Genomic DNA, 19,276 nt, shown 5'->3' on the forward strand with positions numbered 1-19,276 from the left:
CAGGTGTGGCGTGGTGTGGTCCGTCAGGGATACAGGGGTGTCCCAGGCCTGTTCTTACAAGGGGAAATCGGGTCCATGGCACCAGATAGTCCCCACTGGAGAGCCGTCCCCACCATAGCTGCCAATCCCTGTGGGAGGCTGCAGAAGGGTGCTCTCAAGCGGTGCGAGCATCACCAGCCCTTCTTCCACATGCTCTCAGCCACCTCATTTTCTGCTACAGGATTTGGTTGGGGAGGTTTGAACACCACAGTGAAACACTGACCCTGCTAGCAGGTTTCCAGTTGTACCATCTCCTCTGTGCCTGGTTTTGTATGTGGTTTGGGTCATGCCAGTTACATTGGTAACACCTAATAAATAACCTAGTCCATCTGTCCTGGACAGGTATCATTCTGCACTCGTGCTGAGAAGGCTGCTGGACAAGGGCACTGAAGGGAGGTTCTGAGCTGAAGCCAAGACTCAACTTTATGTGCTGGTTGACAGACATCTTCGGTCTCCTCGAAACCTTGCAGAATTGTCAAATTCCACAGAGGAAGCCATCATTGGAGCCTCCTGTGTCCTCTGTGTCTCTCTGCCTCCCCACTCAAGGCACTCAATCATGCTTAAAACGTTCTTTGTGCCAACCAGTAACCAAGTTAGACCTTTTCTTAATTTTTCAGAGCTAATGGGACAACACATACAGCAGAGCGAGCACAATGAAGCCAACCACAGAGGATCTCTCTTCTGGAGAACATGGTTCCTTACAGTTCACACCACCATGATCAGTCTTTTAAGCTCCAAAGCTATTTTCCCCGTCTCTTCTCTTTTTTCCACCCACTGTTTACCACCTTTCTCATTAGCAGTTGATAACACTCCAGCTGGCAGGCAGGTATCAGCTGGTTCCCCACCGAAGCTCAGCAAGGACTGTGGGCTCTGCCCCTTGGTAGGGGACAGAGGCTGGAGGGGACCTGAGCACCTCCCCTTGCTGTTTTGGCTGCAGCCGGGGGGCTGAGCCGAGAGCCGAGCGTTCCCTGCAGCCAGGAGCAGAGAAGCGGGGAATTGCGAGTGCCTCATCCAGCACAGGAGGATGTGCCAGAGCCGCTGGAGTTCACGGGTGTGAGGTGGGCAGAAGCTCACATCCTCTTGGCCTTAATAAACTTCCTTCAGTCCTGGCCTAGTTTTCACCAGTGTTCCCTGGGGGGTTAGTTTAGCACATGCAAAAAGTTTAAAGCAAAAGAGCACAAAGTGCTGTACTCTAAAGAAGAGACCGAGCCGGGAAACCTTCACTCTTCAGTGGGGAAGGTCCAAAGGAGCTGCAGTGCTGGCAACATGGACAAAGGCAGACCTGGCTGGCTGTAGCCAAAGGCAGGCCACGATCACTCTGGACAGCCCCAAAGGTCTTCCTTGGTGTTAACGTGAAAATACCACATCCTCACACACACTCTGCTCATCCTAAGTCCCTCTCAATTAACTTTTCACACGTGTTGCCAAGGCCCGAGCAGTGCCACTATCTAATTGCAAATGCAGCTGTTCATGCTTGTACCTGGGCATACAAGAAGGATTAACCGTTTATCTTCCTAATACACAAATATGCCACCTTAAGCTCTGATGCAATAAGCCACTGCTGAGGTTAGCAGCTGCTGCTCAGAGCTTAGGGCCCGGCGTGCGTCACCACTGGGGTACAGGCAAGCAGTAATGAGGTAGGAATCAAAGAAAACAGTTGGTCAACTGCTCACAATAGCTTCAGACAAAAGCGCTGTGGTGTGCCGACTTCTTGTACGTCCAGGGACCCCTTGTCATGGAGTTACCCGAGAGTTCCAATGCTCGAGGCATTGGAGTGTGAGATGCATCAGGTATGTTTTTGCCTGGAAAAGCCCAATATACTTTTCAAACCTAGACTATTCACAGAGTTGTTTAAAAAAAAGAAAAAAAACTTGATCCAAAAAACTGCTTGATCCATTTTTTTCTCTGTGTCATGGCAAACCCTATCTATTTATTTTTATAATCTTTCATTCCCACTAGCTCTGCAAAGCCAGCTCAATTCTGGGAGAACAAGCCGAATTCCATCCTGGCTCACATCTCAAACAGCATTGTTTATCCATGTCAATAGCAAAGTCTTCACTGCAAACAGTGACAGATGAGTCAAAAAGCAGACAAGCAGTTATTAGAAAACCATTTTTAAAAGAATGCTTTTAAAGCACTAAATTAAGCAAACTTGGTCAGGAACCACTGAGGGACTCAGAAACCCCATAGTGCCATTGCAGGGCATCACTTTCAAGTGGAACTCAAGCAGACACAGAGACATCACTAGTCTCAGGTGCAAAGTGCTGTTTACACGGTAGCTGCTTTACCAGCACCCAACCACCTCGCCAATAGCTTAAGAGAGTGAAGTAGAGTATCATTTCCCACTCAAAACAAAGTGAGTCTGTGACAGACAGGATATCATAACAACAATAGAACTCACGGTAACATGGGCACAATTTATACTGGATTAAAGTCAAGAGACCTATTGCTTCCCAGCTCCAGTCCAGCCCAGCTGGTTACCTATGCAAATTCTCCCACTGTCAGAGAACTCCTCAGAGACCACCCTCAGGAGTACACGGGTGTGCTGGGTCTGGCTGGGACGGAGTTAACTGTCCTCATAGCAGCCATGCAGTGCCGTGTTTTGGATTTGTGTCTAAACCTGTGTTGGTACCACACCAGTGTTGCAGCTATAGCTGAGCAGTGCTTGCACAGCACAGAGGTTTTCTTTTTCCTTGCTGTGTCCCCCCCAGCAATATGCCAGAGCTGGTTAAGAAGTGAGGAAGGTACAGAGCTGGGACAGCTGGTGGAAGGGGTATTCCACACCAGACGATGTTGTGCTCAGAAATAAAAGCTCAGGGAAAGGAGGAAGAAGGGAGGATGTTGTGGTTGTGGTGTTTGCCTTCGCAAGTAACCGTTAACTCGTGCTGAGACCCTGCTTTCCAGGAAGCAGGCTGGACATCTGCCTGCCACTGGGAAGCAGTGAATAAATTCCTTATTGCTTTGCTTGCACGCACAGCTTTGCCTCACTTCTTAAACTGTCTTTATCTCAACCCCTGAGCTTCTCTGCTTTTGCTCTTCTGGTCTTCTCCTCAGTCCTGCAAGGAGGTGGTGGAGGGGGGGGCAGAGGGGGGCTTAGTTGCCGCCTGGGACTGACCCACCAAGCAGGTGCGTCATTACAATCCTCTCAGCCTCAGCAAGAGGCTGAAGTGGAAGGCAGCAGGTCCATCTCCTCTCACCTCTACACATTGTTTGTCCATGGCTGTGGCCTGAAACAATGGTGGGAAACACTGCTCAGAAATATACTCCTTTAGCATGTCACTCCGCTGGTCAGCACGACAGCCAAGGGACCTGCGCAAGTGTCGTGGTTTAACTCCACCAGCAACCCAGCCCCACGCAGCTGCTCGCTCACTTCCCCCCTAGTGGGATGGGGGAGCAAATTGGAAGGGTAAAAGTGAGAACACTCGTGGGTTGAGATAAAGACAGTTTAATAGGGAAAGGAAAAGCCGCACCTGAAAGCAAAGCAAACAAGGAATTCGTTCCCCAATTCCCATGGGCAGGCCGGTGTTCAGCCATCTCCAGGACAGCAGGGCTCCATCACACGTAACGGTGACTTGGGAAGACAAACACCATCACTCCCAACTTCTTCTTCTTCCCCCAGCTCTATATGATGAACATGACATCATACGGTATGGGATATCCCTTTCGTCAGTTGGGGTCAGCTGTCCTGGCTATGTCCCGCCCCAACTCCTTGTGCCCCCCCCAGCCCACGTGCTGGTGGGGTGGGGTGAGAGGCAGAAAAGGTCTTCACTCTGTGTAAGCCCTGCTCAGCAACAACAACAAAAAATCCCTGGGTTATAAACACTGTTCTCGGCACAAATCCAAAACACAGCCCCATACCAGCTACTACAAAGAAAATTAACTTTACGCCAGCCAAAACCAGGACAGCGAGCTCAGGCAGGGGTGTGCACCCACACCACAAAGGTACTCTCATATCACAAATGCCACAAGAACTGACAGGATGCCTGGAGTCATGGGAACTACCCCATGATTTTAGTACCGCAGCAAGTTATATCACTTACCATTTTCTCAGCAAAGAGCAAAGAACTCTCCTATCTTCAGTACAGAGGAGGTGCTGTGGAAAACCACTGGCTGACTGAGCCCTCAGCTGCTTCGGTATTCCTGCCTGGCACCCTGGCACATTTGCAAGTGTGCAAATACATTCAGTTTAGCCCATCAGGTCAGTGGTGTTTCTTTTGTTAGTGGTGAACATGCTAATGTTAACTAGGATTACGTATGTGGCAGTGGGCAGTTGAGGTACTTATGTCTGGGTAGCTTGGTTAACGTGAAATGCATACTTCCATGCACGACCTGGCATTTTGCATTTTAACAAGGGTGAATTCTATTCAGATTAAAAGCTTTGCCCTCTCTTCCTCTCACTGTGGCTGTGAGACGGTCCTCAATGCCAAGATCAGTGTAACTCTTCAGATCACATTTTAAGAGCTCTAAACTCTAATGCTGTTCTTGCCTAACTGGAATAGAAGGAAAAAAAAATAAATCTCAAGCTCAGAAGCAGCAGCATTATAGCAAATTCTGAGACAAAGTGTAGTGAAAAATAGTCCCATTTATTTGAAGATCTGTCAGTAACGGGTACATACTAAGGAGCAAATCAAGTCCTAACAACAAGTTAGAGTAAAAGCAACAATTACTTCAAGGCTGAACTTGACCCTAGAAACATTCCTGTAAAAATCTGTAGCACTTCAGCTGCTTGCCTGGGAAATGTAGACAACATTCACAAACAACAGACATTTTCCTTTCAAAAAAATAGTTACATTTCTTCAGCTCAGTTCCACTCTTATGTACAAAATGGAACAAGATGACTTAACTAAGTTGTCAGGAAAACAGTGTGAATCTAAGAAGTGTTTTGTCAAGCCAATAGGGCAGTCTGTCAGTTGAGGTATAAGATGGGTTTTCCTTCATTGGCTTGACTCATCTATTCTCCGACGACAGAACGGACAACAATTATGCTGGAGTACGAGAAGCTCATAGTCTTCTGTGTGAAACATCTGTTAATTAGGAACAGATTTAGGGACCAGTTAGCCTGTGACTTGCTCAAAGAAAACGCAAACAGAGCTCAACTTCTTCTCTATGGCACAGACATTCTGAAGCTACCTTTACAAGAGAATTGGTCCTCTTACTTTCAATTGCCTGCGAGAGCTATAACCTGGAAAAGAGCAGCTAGTGTTTCACAGACCACTGCTAATGTTGCTAAAGAGGCACAAACCAATTAATTACTTTTGCAGAAGGAAGGACAAAAATTAGACAGTTTCTGTGTAAGCAAACATGACTGAATTCCAGTATTTCAAAAATCCATTCCTGAGAGGGGAAGGAGAGGGAGAAGGACTGAACCACAAGCTAACTTAGTTACTAACTGATTTTCCCTGCTAGAACAGGTTGAAAGTCACAGAGACAGAGCAAAAAGAAATAAATACAAATTGGCATTCGTTGTTCAGCCAAGGTCTGCTCGAGAGGCTCCGACTGCTGTCATTGCAACTTCTCAAATTCAGCTACCTCAAAGTTTTCAGAAGGCAGCTGTTCCTCTGTGCATCACACAGCTTAGTTTTTAGTTTTCATTGCCTTCTCTGTCTCTACATCATTCAGGAATTTGTTGGATACATTTTAAAGTATGAGGTTTCAATGATTACAATTGTTTTAGCCATAGAGTTCTCAGTAGTTTAGGGTTTTGTTTTGTTTTGTTTTAAACCTCTCCAAGAAAACATTACCTGAAAACATGATGGACACATGGTAATGGAGGCATCCGGTAGCAGGGAACGGTAGTACTGCCACCGCAATGGCTTTGGCCAGCGTTTAATCAGGACATCCCTCCGGCTCATTGACTGGAGAACAGCACGATTTACAATCACTGGAACAAATTCTGAGCCTCCTTGCTGCAGGAGAGGAGGTTTAGAAAGAATTACTGTTACCAACTGCAAAGTCCTTTGAGGATTAATAAGATGTTGTAAGAAGCAAAGTAAAATTCAGTAGAAAAAGCTAATATAGAATAGGTCTGAGTCTAGTCGCACCACACTGTCAGTTTTATCAATATCTTCAGCGACTGCAGCATCCAGCCACATCTCTAACTTGGTTTCAGTGAGCTTCCATTATTCATTTTAACACAATTCCTAGTAAGTAACACCCATGCCCACAGTCTTTATTAAAACCTCACAGTAATGACTGTTTTATAGGTATACTTCCTAGAGACAGAAACACCCTGGGAGACAGCCCCATTGTATCACTGTATGACGATAAAACCAAATTCCAGGAACGTTAACTTTACGATCTTTGTTGTTTTGTGGGTTTGGGGGATTTAAGAGACATGTTAACAGTAAATCCCTTTCCATCTCAAGTGCCATCCCTCTCTTCCAGTCCCCTGCTTTGTGTCTCTCTTGTGGTAGTCTTTTAACACACTCACACCAGAAGAGCGGCATGGGTTGTAAGTTAAAATCTTCTATTCATTTCTGTTGGTAGCAAGAAAGAAACAACTGGAAGATACAGGTAAGGCTCTTACCTCAAAGCTCAGTTTTGCTGTAAAGGGATCATCATCTTCAATAATATCTGTATTGTCATCAAGCCTCAAACTCTGTGCATCTAGATGTGTTTCTTAAGGAAGGAAAAGAGTTCCTGTAAAATTAGCTGTCCTCACAGTATAAATACACTCACAGAATAAATATGAAAGTTTACAAGCAGGACTGGTATCCTTGTTGCTCCAGAGTATTCTCAAACTGCTACAGTGCCCAGATCATTATAGAAAGTACTAGAGAAGGGCTTGCTGTGATTCACACTGACTGGGGAAATTTATCATTGCAGCTGCAATGTAGAACGGCAAGACTGACCACAACCAAGCATGACATCAGCTCTGCCTTCTTTCCCTCTCTGCCCCCTTCTGACAGACGACAAAAAGCAAATGAAGCAACCTATTTAAATTACGTTTTTGAGTAGCTTTAGTCAGAGATTGTGTTTTCTTGTGCATTACCCTACACTCAATATTATATGGCCCCCACAGCAACTGGGAGCTCTGGATGCCAAAGCATTACAAGACAGATTCCAACAGGAATGGTTAAGAAGAAAGTCTGTGCCGGTTTCCCTTGGCTAAGAGAAGACAGCCTCTAAAGCAAGCTGTTATTGAAAGTGAGTAACGCACTTCAGATTCTCCCCATTCTTTACAGAAAGCAGATAAAACAGAATAGGTAAAGCATGGCATTCCACTGTTAAAAAGAAGTATTTCACATGATTAGAAACCAAATTGTCCTGATCAAAAAGCTTTATGAAAATATTAGGTTCAGTCAAAACATCACTTTGGGTGTTATACTGATTTGGAAAGGGCACACGATGCAATTGTACTCACATCAGTCATATACCAAAAGGAAAATTTTAAACCTAAGGGGGGGGAAATTCAAAATTGTTGCTTTTTTCCCCTAATAAAAGGATTTGAAACCAATTTTAATCAAAAGGATACGGTCACTCATCATCTCTTGCCATTTATTCTCTCTTTTATTCAATCTTGGAGCTTCAAGATCAATGAGAGCTACAGCTTCTTCATCTGTGATGCCATCTTCCAAATAGAACTCAACCAGATGTAGTACTTCTAAAGGGATGTGAAAAGCAAGGAGCATTTGACCTGCAAGAACTCGAAAAATGCCTCCTGGAAGATACTGTGTCCCTTAAGAAATGAGCACCCTCTGTCTTCTATGACAGTGCTGTTCTGCCCACGTGTTCTCATGAAGCAAGTTAAATAAAATAAAACAAACCAAAACCCCCTCACAACTTCTTAAAGAACTGTGTCCATGTTAACGAAACGCTTTATACATTCCGTGTTTCATGATAAAGCAATGCTTTACTGCTGCTGCTACCTTGCAATGAAATCCAACAATCCCTGGGACAAGAGGCAGCCACTTAGTCAAACCTAACAACCTTAAAAGGAAAGATTTGTTTGACCAAATAACATTGCAGAGAGAACAAACTGAGTACTAACCTACTCTGTTCAGTTAATATTTATCTGCGTGAAAAGTACAATGAAATGTGATATCCAACGCACCATAGGAGGAAGCAGAGAAGACGAAAGGTTGTCTGCAGTTAATACAGACGTTCCCCAAGTTATTTAGCAAAGGGTTGTTGGTAGAGCACCTATAACACAAGGGCACAAGCTCCTGCAAAGACACGTACAGAGCACAGTAATCGTAAACAGATCAGCACATCCTGAACTCAATCAATTAAATATGGGCTCCTTCGGTTTACACCACTGGTATTACATCAGCGCTAATCTGGAGAAACACTGCTGTGAAATCAGATCTTTTCACATCTGAAAATGCTTTCCCTTTTTAATAAAACAGCAAGTTTTCACATTAAAAATAGCTGTCTTCACCATTCTAACAATTAAATTTTCACCTTGCCTTTGCAGTAACAGAAGCAGAATTCTGCACCAAATGCACAGTGACAAAAGAAGTCAAAGAGAAGGTCACCAAAGCGAAGTTTTTTGCTCTAAGGTTTGGTCAAATTCAAGTTCTCCAATTAATTCCTCTCTCTTCAAGAGCACAGTTATTTTAGGCAGTTCTTAAGATTGTGTTTCTATTATATTTCAGGTGGCCAGGTGCACGTTCACTTGCACAATACAATTTATTTTTAGTGAGTACTCCATGAGACACGGCTTTACAGAACACTGCAGAAAGTCAGACTTCAGTTAAAGAAGAAAAGGTGTTAAAATAAGACTTAAGGAAGGAAGGTCATTCAAGGGATAGGAGGAGGAGGGAAGGAGTGCTAGGAGTGGGAAAAATGAAAGTGACCTCCAGCTGAAGAAAGAGACAAAGACTGTGGAGTAATTGCATGTGGATCGGAGAGAAAAAGGCTTGAAAGAATTAATAGGCAGAGAGGAAGGTAGATGCAAGACAGGAAAGGGAGGATGGAAGCTGCCTGTAAAGAAAGGCCTGATTTTAATTTGTTCTCAAGAGCAAAAGGAAGTCTGACCTGAAGAATAATAAAAGGACTGTGTTTCCAGCAGAAATATAATTATAATCACAGAGCTATGCATATTATATTTCAGATTTTCTTGTGCATACAGCAACTCAGATTCTTGGATTAGGCCACATATTAATGGCTAACATGAAACACATTACAACTTACTTCACTGTCATGGAACGGCTTGGATCGGATTGTCAGGCTGCCCAGCTCAATGGATTTCTGGAACCTAGCTGGGATCTGCAGTCCCTGTAACTTGTCATAGGCATGACGAGCCAGTTTATATGCCCCAAGAGCTTTACTCTGTTTTGCCAGGGCAAATAATGTATTGCTATAATTTCATTAAGGAACAAAAATACATATGGCACTTAGGAAAAATTGCAATACTCCTTCTAATCAGAGAAGTTGTGCAATGAGGTATATCCAACACCAGTACTTTAAACAGGCTTTAACAAGACAAATCTATTTATGTAACTCCATTTAAAAACAAGTGTTAAAGGACTATCAAAATGACTGTGGGCAATTATTAGCAAGGTAAGGAACTGACCCTACACTAACACTGCTTTGGTTAAATATTTTGATTCCATTTACAGAATTTCAGTAGGTTTAGGGTGAATGGATTTTCCTCCAGCCAAACAAACAAACAAAAACCTTACACCACCAGCAACCCACTGACACCAACTAAATACACATGATCGTATTGGAAATAAAGCATATGCTCTGTGTCATGGACCAAGGGTTGTCTTTCCCTTTCATCAGTATATAACAGTAACTGCTGTTTAGAAAGCTACTGATCACAAGGCACGTTACGAAAGACTTTATGAAAGATTATACATTTATAAGTGAGGAAGTTATGAAACGGAGAGCTAACATCCCATCCAAAGCCTAAAATGAAGTCAAAACAAGAAAATCAGGCCTCCTTGTGGCATCCAGTGACCCTTCTTGTTATCTTTTACAGACAGGTGCGTTTCCACAGGGTTCTCGCAGACCATTTACGAAGTACTCTCCAAAGATGCAACGTGCACTAACAAAGCTGTGCAAACGTTAGCCTGACAGACACTACGCAGTTATACCAGCCTCGTGTGAGGTAAAAGCTCCTGTTTTTTTCCCCCCCTCTCCTGTCTCAGTTCAGTCTCCTTGCAACAACACTGTCAAGATTCAGAGCCAACATCCAGCTGCAGTGACAGGTATCCTAGGACTTCCTTCTCTGACAAAGGTGATACACCAGACAGGGTGGGTGGTTTTGAGAATTACATGTTAGTTGATTTGTACAGCTCTCCAAAACTATTACCAAAAAAAAAAGGTAGCACAGTTAAACACACAATGGTTTGAAGATGCCAATTACTTCCTTCGGGACAAAAGTCAGTTTCCATTAAGTATAACCAACAGCTGAAACTGAACATACCCTACAGGAGATCTCTGCATTGTGCATCAGCATCAATTATTCCTTTCACGTATCTCACAAGATAACTTCTAGATTTTGTACTGTATCGGAAGGATACACTTTTGAGATCCCCAAAGGAGTCTCCTTTGTTAAGCTGTGAAGCAGAAACCTGGAAATATTGAACAGGGTTTCAGGCAAGTGGAAACTGAATGGTTCCTCCTGCAGTATAAAAAAATACAGACACAGATTTCTAAGCTGGAAAACCAACAACTCGTATCACTAAACAATCACAGCACTAGACATCTCAAGTACCGTGTTTCTTTCATACGGTTGCAAAAAGAAGAGGTGCTGACAGAATATAACAAGCGGATTTTGCATGTCTTTATCACCAAAGCTCACGCCTGCCACATGCAGAAAAAGAGAGAAAGAGATCCATGTAGCTAAACCAGAATCTTTAACAGGCTATTTAAAAACGAGGGCAGACTGGCCAGCAACAGTGTAGAGCCTCCAACACTGTAAGGTCGGAAGTAGTCCGACCAGCAAAGACTTCTATGGCACAGAGTCCTCCTTTGGGCAAGGGCACTGATCAAGGGTTTTCAAATGTTTTACAAAAGATACTTTCACCAACAGTGGCTGCAACATTACTATAATTGCTGCAAGTAGCAGGAGCTCCTCACTTATGACTGGTTATCATTTTGGAGTAGTTTACACACATCACTACTGATAGACGTACCACATTGTGGAAAACCCTTAAGCGAGGGTGCCTTCTTTTGTTTGATCTTGTTTTCCCGTGATTAAAGGAAAAGCTGACCGTAGCCTGGGTAGGACCAGAGGCTCAGGTCACCATGGAACCAAACTGATATAACTAGCAAAAAAGGGCTGCGGATGGGAAGTCAGTCATCGTCCTATCTTCCAGCCCCAATGAGACAAGCACAGACCTGCTAAAACTGCACTGCAGTTTTTAGGAACTAAGACAACAGAAGTTCATGTACAGTACAGCAGAAGGCAAAGAAATAAAGTGACTATACAGTATCACTAATCTACACTCAATATTTAACTGCCTGAAAAAGTCATTAATTATTCCTAGTTAGTTCTGGCCTCCCTGAAGAAAAACACTCAGGAAGCATAAATACACAACTTCTAAAGTGAGTATCTTACAGTGTATCTTTGAATAGAGTGATAGACATGGTAAACTTCTGCCAAATGCTGGAAGTGATGAAACTTCTGTAACATTTCAGTCTTCTGTTGTTCATTCTCTGCGGGAGGCAAAGGCATTAGTATAAGTCTCCGAAGGGAGTCTATGAGACTCAGTCGGAAGAAAACAGCATATTATGATTTTAGCATCAGCACTTCCAAAACAGGTATGTACCAGTTCAAATGCCATCTACCTGTAAAAGTGACACATCATACAGACTTGCCATTTTTCTGAGAAAATTTCTGGTCTAAAATAAGCATGGTAAAACACAAAACAGTTGAGGCAAAATGGTTTTAACATAGCTAGAGGCTATAACTTAGTTAAAGGTAGAAAATAGTAGGTGTGCATCACTGGAAACCTCATCCATAACTTCAGAGTTTATGAGTAATACTAGTTTTGAAACATTTGTTTCATAAATACTAAATATACTACTAAGGCATTTGGAAAAATTTGCATCTCTATAAAATACCTGAGGGGTAACAGATCAGCATTATCATGCATCCGCTGACTAAAAAAAAGATACTTATAGCACCACGCAAATAGCATTATCAATCTTTTGTATTCGCGATTACTAAGTTACACCTATTAACTACCAGCTCCACCTCTCTCCCAGTGAAATACAGAAGACAAGACAATAGCTAATGAACAATCAGTTTTATTTCGGTTGGTAGAAATAATTTGTAAAGTACTTCTCCAACCCATGTTCAAATACTAAATGTATCTTACACTCCAAGATCATCTTTTATTTACTAGTACGTTAAACCTCCAATCACTTCTCTAGTTAACATGTGTCGTGGGAAGATACATGAGGATACATGGTCCCAGGAGAGACAATTTTGATTCTAGTCAGATTTCAAAAGGAGGCCTACACATGCTGATGTTGCTGTTCTGCTTATTTGTTTTAAATAAGCACATGGGAAAACCAGGAGGACTACAAAAATAGCACAAGCCAGAGTTATGCACAGCACTAAAAAAAACAAACCACAAAACAAAGCCACACAAGAGTGATGTAGTTGCAGCAATGCTATCACAATTCAGTAAGCGTTTGTCTTCATGCACAAGAAGGTAACAAATATAAACTTCCTTTCAGTTACCTACCTTGGGCTATATCTAAACACTGCATGGAAAGCATCCAATAATAATAGGCCGCATCGTTAAATCGGCTTTCAACCACAGCATTGTGTGTTAGCTGCTCCAGCACTCTTACAGCTTCACTCTGCCTGCCAGCCTTGTGAAATGCTACAAAGAAGGCCAAAACAAAGAGGATTTTAAGATGCGATTATATCAATTAACTGAAATTAATGTTTTTAAATTAAGAGCAGTCTATTCAGCCAATATCAAATAGTCTATCCAGGGCAGGATAAAAAGGATTATACACTGGTATTTTTCTCCTTGAAAGCAGCGACACTAATGGAACATGAGAAGCATCTGTAGGTATTTTGTGGCTTTTGCACTGTCTCAGCAGCTCTTGAGCTCATACATTTTGTACAATGCTGGTTGCTTTTTTTTTTTAAAACATAGAAAAGAGCAAAAATGCTATGATGATTAGATCTCTATACAAACAATGGCAATCTCTAAACACTGCAAATCACAACTTCATTCAAAACCACAATAAATGAATGTTTGAAGTTAGAGCTCCGGTTTGTAATGCTGAATATTTTGCAAAAGTACAGTATTTACTATATCCTTCTATCATTTATTAACAGCACTTCTTTACTTGATGCTGAGAAGCCATTATAAAGTTCAGATCCTGAATTCCCACTAGGTAAAGATGAATTTGGCAAACACAGTCTTCATATAGGATAATGGGGATGGAGGGGGAACCAAACCCCCAAAAACCCAAGCCCACAGCACAATTGCTTCCTGACTTCAGCTAACTCAGATATAACCAAATTCTCACATAGCTACACAGTGATCTCTAGCTCGCTCAGTTCTGGGGCATTTCTATTTTCTAAGCCAAGGCAGCATAGACTGGGAACAATACATCTATATTCACAGACTTCTATGCCCAAACTATCAAACCACTCTAAAACCAGATGCTTGAAGGTTTGGGCCTGAGACACACAAACGAGTTTTGTGTGGAGACAGATCACGTCTGACATGTTCACTAGCTTGGCCCTTATAAGCAAATGCAGTTATACGCTTAGATCTGAGCTGGCTCTAGGAACAGCAGATGTAACAGTCACATGGAGCTGCACCTGAGAAAAGTAAGTATACTAAGAACGTGCTGGCTCCCCATGGAGCTTGCTCCAACATCTCCTTGTCCCTGGAACAGTTTATGAGTTAAATTTTGAAGCCTGTCCACATGCTGGAAGGTTGACAGTTCTCTTTAAAGGTGATTTTATAAGCCTAACAAAATTCATTAAAATTCTTAAAGAAACAGGAAAATTTTACTTGTACAAACCCAACATTACCTAAATATAAGGAAAAACTACGCTTTCCACTCAGGTTTGTAAGGTGGTCGCCATATTTTGCACTCTATTGTGATAAAAATATTAGTAAAGACAGTTCAGATTATATGCCAAATACTGTTGCCATGTGCCACACTCAGTTATACAACAAGATGGAAAACCTGGACCTCTATTTAGATGCTATCATTTTTGATATCACATTTTCTTATCAAATAAGGATACCTCCAGCTACTTAAGACTGGCATGAAAACACAGATTCTATTTGGTTTTTAATCCCATCGACAAGAAACTCTCCAGGGCAGAGACTGCATATTCTGTATTGGAAAAGTACAGAGTAAATTTCAACTGACCAGTGATGTGTCAGTGACATTCCTACCTTTTTGGGCTTCTTCAAATCTATCATTCTCTGCAAGCCACTGAGCATACGGGACATAGACATCATCTTTGAATTCAGGATGCTTTTCACTCAAAGTAAATGCCTGAGGTAAATAAAAAAAAAATTCATTTTTAGAATACTACATGGTTTAAACAGCTAAAAGGTTTAGAATATTCCATGGGATCAATCCTTTAGCTCTAAGTAAATTCACAATAAAAATACATACACAGAATAGAAAGTGTGCTCCATATTTTCTCCAGTATGAAACTAATGCATTTAAAAATAAAAAGCAATCAACAATAAAAGAAAAGAAGCTAAGGATAGTAACAGTCTGGTTACTGAATCAGGGAAACTTGAACGTGATTATCTAGAAGATTTAGTAGATTTCACAGCAAGAGATAAAAAATATTTTTATTTTTACTGAATATATCTTCTAAAGAAATTGAAATAACATTATAATGCAGTTTAGATTCACTTTCTAAGCTTGCTAACTAGTCAAAAGGACTAAGTCTACAATTTTCCAAAGCACCCATATAATTGGGGGAGGGAGTTTGTCAATTCCAGCCGCACTTTGAAAACATTTCCTTAAGAAACTACACCTATCAAAAACTTAGTGTGAAGAAACAAGAACAAAATTAATAGTAACCCCAACTGTGAAGTGGGTGGTACTGGCAGACCTGCGTTTTTATGGAAAAACACAGTGAAGTTAGAACTTTACCTAATCAAAAGCATAAATCCAGTTACAGAATGGGGTCCACACTAACACAGCACACATTCATCAGATCTAAATTATGTGTACAGTGTTCTCACTCAGATGTGTCCAAATTATAAATAATACTGTTCAAAATAGAATTTCCCATTATATAATTACTATTTGTTCTTTCTGATGGGCTAGAAGCATCCCATGGATTACCATAGGAAGTGGGCAACTGTAACTCAACAGGCAAAAAAGGTGCTCAGAAGTGAGACCAAGAAATACATTCAGCCAGGAAACTAAGGGGAAAAAAAAAAAACCAACAAAACAAAACAAAACCAAATCCACCACCAAACACTGAGCATACAAAATCAACTTAAATACTCTGAATCACGTTCTACAGAAGCTTCTCTCCCTGCTTCTCCCTTCACTACAGCGGTGGGGGAGCCAGACATTTGTCTCCCTTTCTTGCAACCAGAGACAATAAGTAGTAGTGGTTTTAAACACAGAAATCAAGGCCACACTTACTTCTTCCCAGCGATGAGTCTCCACGTGGAGATGGACCAGTGCTTTCAGGTCACCAACCTTCATGTAGGTTTCTGCTGCATAGCCAGGGTTATCAAGTTTCTTAAAATAGAAGGCACATTTTGACAAAGGCTCACGCTCAGCTTTATCCAGTTTTCGAGCAATTTCAATTAACCTAGACCCAGTAAGAAGAAGCCAGATATTTCAGGTTCTGCCTTGTTGTTTTGTCTTTTGTTTAATGATTGTAATAACTTCACCTTTAGTCAGATATTATTTAATAACTATCATAATAGTAGCACCACACAACACTTGAAACAGTTTTCAGTAAACATTCCAAATTATTTTTTCTCCTTTTGCAAACTCAAAACATGTTCCTTCATTCTTTACCCGTACGTGCAATTCCATATCTCAGACTCTTTGCATAGTCATGAAGATGGAGGGAGGGAGTAGGTCCTACATGACTAAGTGACACGGGACACACTTCCTCAACTCTGACCTAAACAAGAGACTCACGAATAAAGATCACCCCCTTTGCCACACAGCAAAACCGAGGCAAGGGAAGGCTGAGTGACCTGTCCAAGATCTTGCAGCAACTCAGCAAACAACCCAAAGCGTCACCTATTGCAAATCAAGGACGACGACCAGTGACAGGAGTAACCCCAGAATTTCTAGGGATGCTGTCCTCCAGTTGTCTTCTCTGCCCACCTAGATGATGACCTTTAACAGCTTAAAACAACAGAAACAGACTCTCACATACAAGCACTGCTGCGATGATTACTCTGAAAAGCTTAAGTCATGCATATTTTAGAAGATAGTCTCATACTACAGATGAGCCCATTCATACTCTTTGCTGTTGTAATGCATTTGTTTTCGTAACATATTTATATCCCTACCCTCTAAGTATATGTAACTTTTAAGACATTTTTAATTGTAGATGTGCTTCAAATACTCTATTTGATATAAACAAAGGCACATATCAAACAAGTTTTGTCTTATTTTAAAACTATGCAGAATTTGTAAAAACTCATTAGGAGTTTTTATTATGTATTATCTCCGAGATGGAACTAAAACCTACATATCAACCCAGCCATGGTCCCCACTGATTTCTATGGCCTTCATGTGCTCGCCTGCAGACAGGTACATCTCCACTGCTGCTTTTGGTTCATTGATGTTCTTGGCCCAATCTGCTTGTTTTTTTATTAGCATCTTTGTGTCTTTGGGGTCTCCAGATCCCAGAAAATCCTGAAACAGTGCAATCAAAAGTTTGCATTACCTTCTGGTCACAAACATTGTTACAGTCTAAATTCTAAAATACACAAAGGCTTTTTTAATGAATATCATTATGCCTCCTAAGAAAAGAAATACTGCACACAGAGCAACATGAACTGATCCAGCCTTCAGCAACTAATCATCAACGCCCAATGTTTGGGAGGAAACAATGGCAAGCCTCCCATTTAGACAGTTTTCAACTAAAAGGTGGGGGGGGGCAGAGGGGGAAGTGATAGATTCTGGGAGAGTCAGGAGAAGGATGACACAGATGCCTCAGAGGTAATAAGTATGTCCCCACTTGATTTTTTGGAAAGCTTGCTCTCTGTTGATCCTGTGTAAGTGGATACAAATTATGATTTCCACATGCTTTTCAGGAACATGCCTTTCCAAAACGAAATAGTACTGATCTCAAAAACTGTAATAGATCAATTCCAAGTTTTAGATTTTCTTTTGCAAGCCAAGAAGGTACAGTTTTAGTCTCAAAGATGACCTAGTCCCACCCCATGCTTCGTTAACAATAGTATACCCACTTAATCATATGCTAGCATCAGAGGGCCCAGCCATAAATCAATTAAAGGCTAAAATTTTGTTTTCTGCAAAGATACTTGATAATTATATTACAATATCTCAAAGAAGTTATTTTATAAGGATGGAATGACAGCTGCTCAAAAGTGAGAATGACTTTGAACTACTGGTTGGACTTCTGCAAGGAATGCAAACACCAAGACCGGATGCTGTGATGATGACCATTTTGGAAATATTTCTAATAGTTTGTTCAGCTGCTTCTGCCAATACCAAAGCCCTGGCACCGTATGATCCACATCTGTTGACATCATGTGCCAGGGGGGAGAAAAAAAACAACAACAACAACAACCCCAAACCAAAACCAGAAGTACTTCAATACCAGAGGATTGATTAAGGGCAATTTTGACTATTAACAGAACAGGCTACTGTCCATTAGAACAGCTTTCATCAAGTGAAAATTTAGAACAGAGGAGAAACGGAAAAGTGAGAAGAGAGTGGAAAATTACCCTATCCCCTGTGTTTCTGGTAAATTCTGTTTGAGGTTTAAAAAAACCAAAACAAAACAACATACAGGCAAGAAAAACCCACAAAAAGCACCCACAGAACAGATCTGTTCCACTACCATAATTCAGCAGTTTCCCTGATGCAGTCAGTCAAAAGGTACAGAACTATACCCCATCTGTATCTCAGCTCTTCAATGAGCTCCACATAGGATTTTGTTCTAGCATTATCTATTGCAACATAGCCCTGACTGAAGTGAATAAAGATGTCATGATAATCTTTGAACATGAAAAAACAATCAAGTTGAACAATATCTTTGACACAACTTGTTTTCCAGCTTAGGTCACCAAAATAAGTCCAAAATCAAAAGTTCAGCTTCCTACAATATAGCGAGCCTTTTGTGAGTCCTCAGTAATTTGCGATCTGGTACTGCAATAACAAGCCTATAACCAGATATCAAAGGACTTCCTGACCTCTGCCTCCTGTCTGGACTCTCTAGTCAGAGCTAATCAAAGTCAAGCACAAGCACAAGAAATCAGATTCTCTAAGGGTCCCTTTGCATAATTCTGGCAGCATTAAAAACAACAACATCCCATCCCTCCATACATCTTTCCTTGGAAAAATAACCAGCGAACAAGGGAGGTTTACATATTCTTCCATGTATTGTGCACTCCCTGCACAAGAAGCTTCCTTCATATGCTATGGAGTACCTTTCATTTCCTCTGCACGGAGTTACTCTCAAGTATAGGAGACACAAGACCTTTTGCTCTCTGCTAGTTAAATATAGACATGACTACGGCCAAGAATTAAAAGATTCTTAGGAAGACTTATGGGAAAATTTTCATCTATGAATTACATTTATGTTCAAGAGGAGCCAAAACACTGAAGCTAGCAAAGACTCATCAGCCAAAAATAGTGGAAGTCAGACTTACATCAGCAAAGACCCAAAGTATTTATATTAAGCTCTCGGAAGAAAAAGATCTCTCTGTAGCACAGTTTGTGGAATCTATGCTACAACAATTTATATGCATGTCATGGTAAAGTCTTTGTCCTGTATTTGGCAGAACAGGCTTTGATGAGTGATGAATGAGACGAAACAGTGCATGCATTCTCAGGGATTTTGATAAGAAGACACCATAGAAGACTTAAAAGCCAAGTAATGCTTTCTTATCACCATATAAAAACATCGCTTTTAAAAAACATATTCAATTTATTTCAACATGGAAACAAGAGTTTAAAAGAAAAAAGCCAAGACACATTGAATCTTTGGAAGAAAATTCTATAGTAAACAAAAATATACTAGGTTAGTATATCATACACGTTATAAAATACATTAATATAGAGCTAATATAACTATTTAAGTTCAAATTCTGAAAGAAAGAGATTT

At 41.2% G+C, this 19,276-nt stretch overlaps 1 protein-coding gene across 2 annotated transcripts in view; it reads right to left on the reverse strand.

The window, feature by feature from the left end:
- Positions 1–4,711: 4,711 nt before the first annotated feature.
- Positions 4,712–19,276, reverse strand: part of IFT122 (intraflagellar transport 122) — a 33,115-nt gene continuing 18,550 nt past the window's right edge. For both annotated transcript variants that reach the window (XM_009709090.1, XM_009709091.1), the window contains 12 exons: positions 16,670–16,836; positions 15,598–15,769; positions 14,376–14,478; positions 12,687–12,827; positions 11,552–11,649; positions 10,512–10,612; positions 9,175–9,340; positions 8,093–8,204; positions 7,514–7,642; positions 6,566–6,645; positions 5,781–5,945; positions 4,712–5,063 (listed from right to left, as the gene is read on the reverse strand). In XM_009709090.1, coding sequence (XP_009707392.1) covers positions 4,974–5,063; positions 5,781–5,945; positions 6,566–6,645; positions 7,514–7,642; positions 8,093–8,204; positions 9,175–9,340; positions 10,512–10,612; positions 11,552–11,649; positions 12,687–12,827; positions 14,376–14,478; positions 15,598–15,769; positions 16,670–16,836 — 1,524 coding nt within the window. In that variant the 3' untranslated portion in view covers positions 4,712–4,973. The remainder of the gene's footprint in view (positions 5,064–5,780; positions 5,946–6,565; positions 6,646–7,513; positions 7,643–8,092; positions 8,205–9,174; positions 9,341–10,511; positions 10,613–11,551; positions 11,650–12,686; positions 12,828–14,375; positions 14,479–15,597; positions 15,770–16,669; positions 16,837–19,276) is intronic.

This window comes from Cariama cristata, unplaced genomic scaffold (assembly GCF_000690535.1).
Source record: "Cariama cristata isolate BGI_N322 unplaced genomic scaffold, ASM69053v1 scaffold20441, whole genome shotgun sequence".
Classification (NCBI taxonomy): domain Eukaryota; kingdom Metazoa; phylum Chordata; class Aves; order Cariamiformes; family Cariamidae; genus Cariama; species Cariama cristata.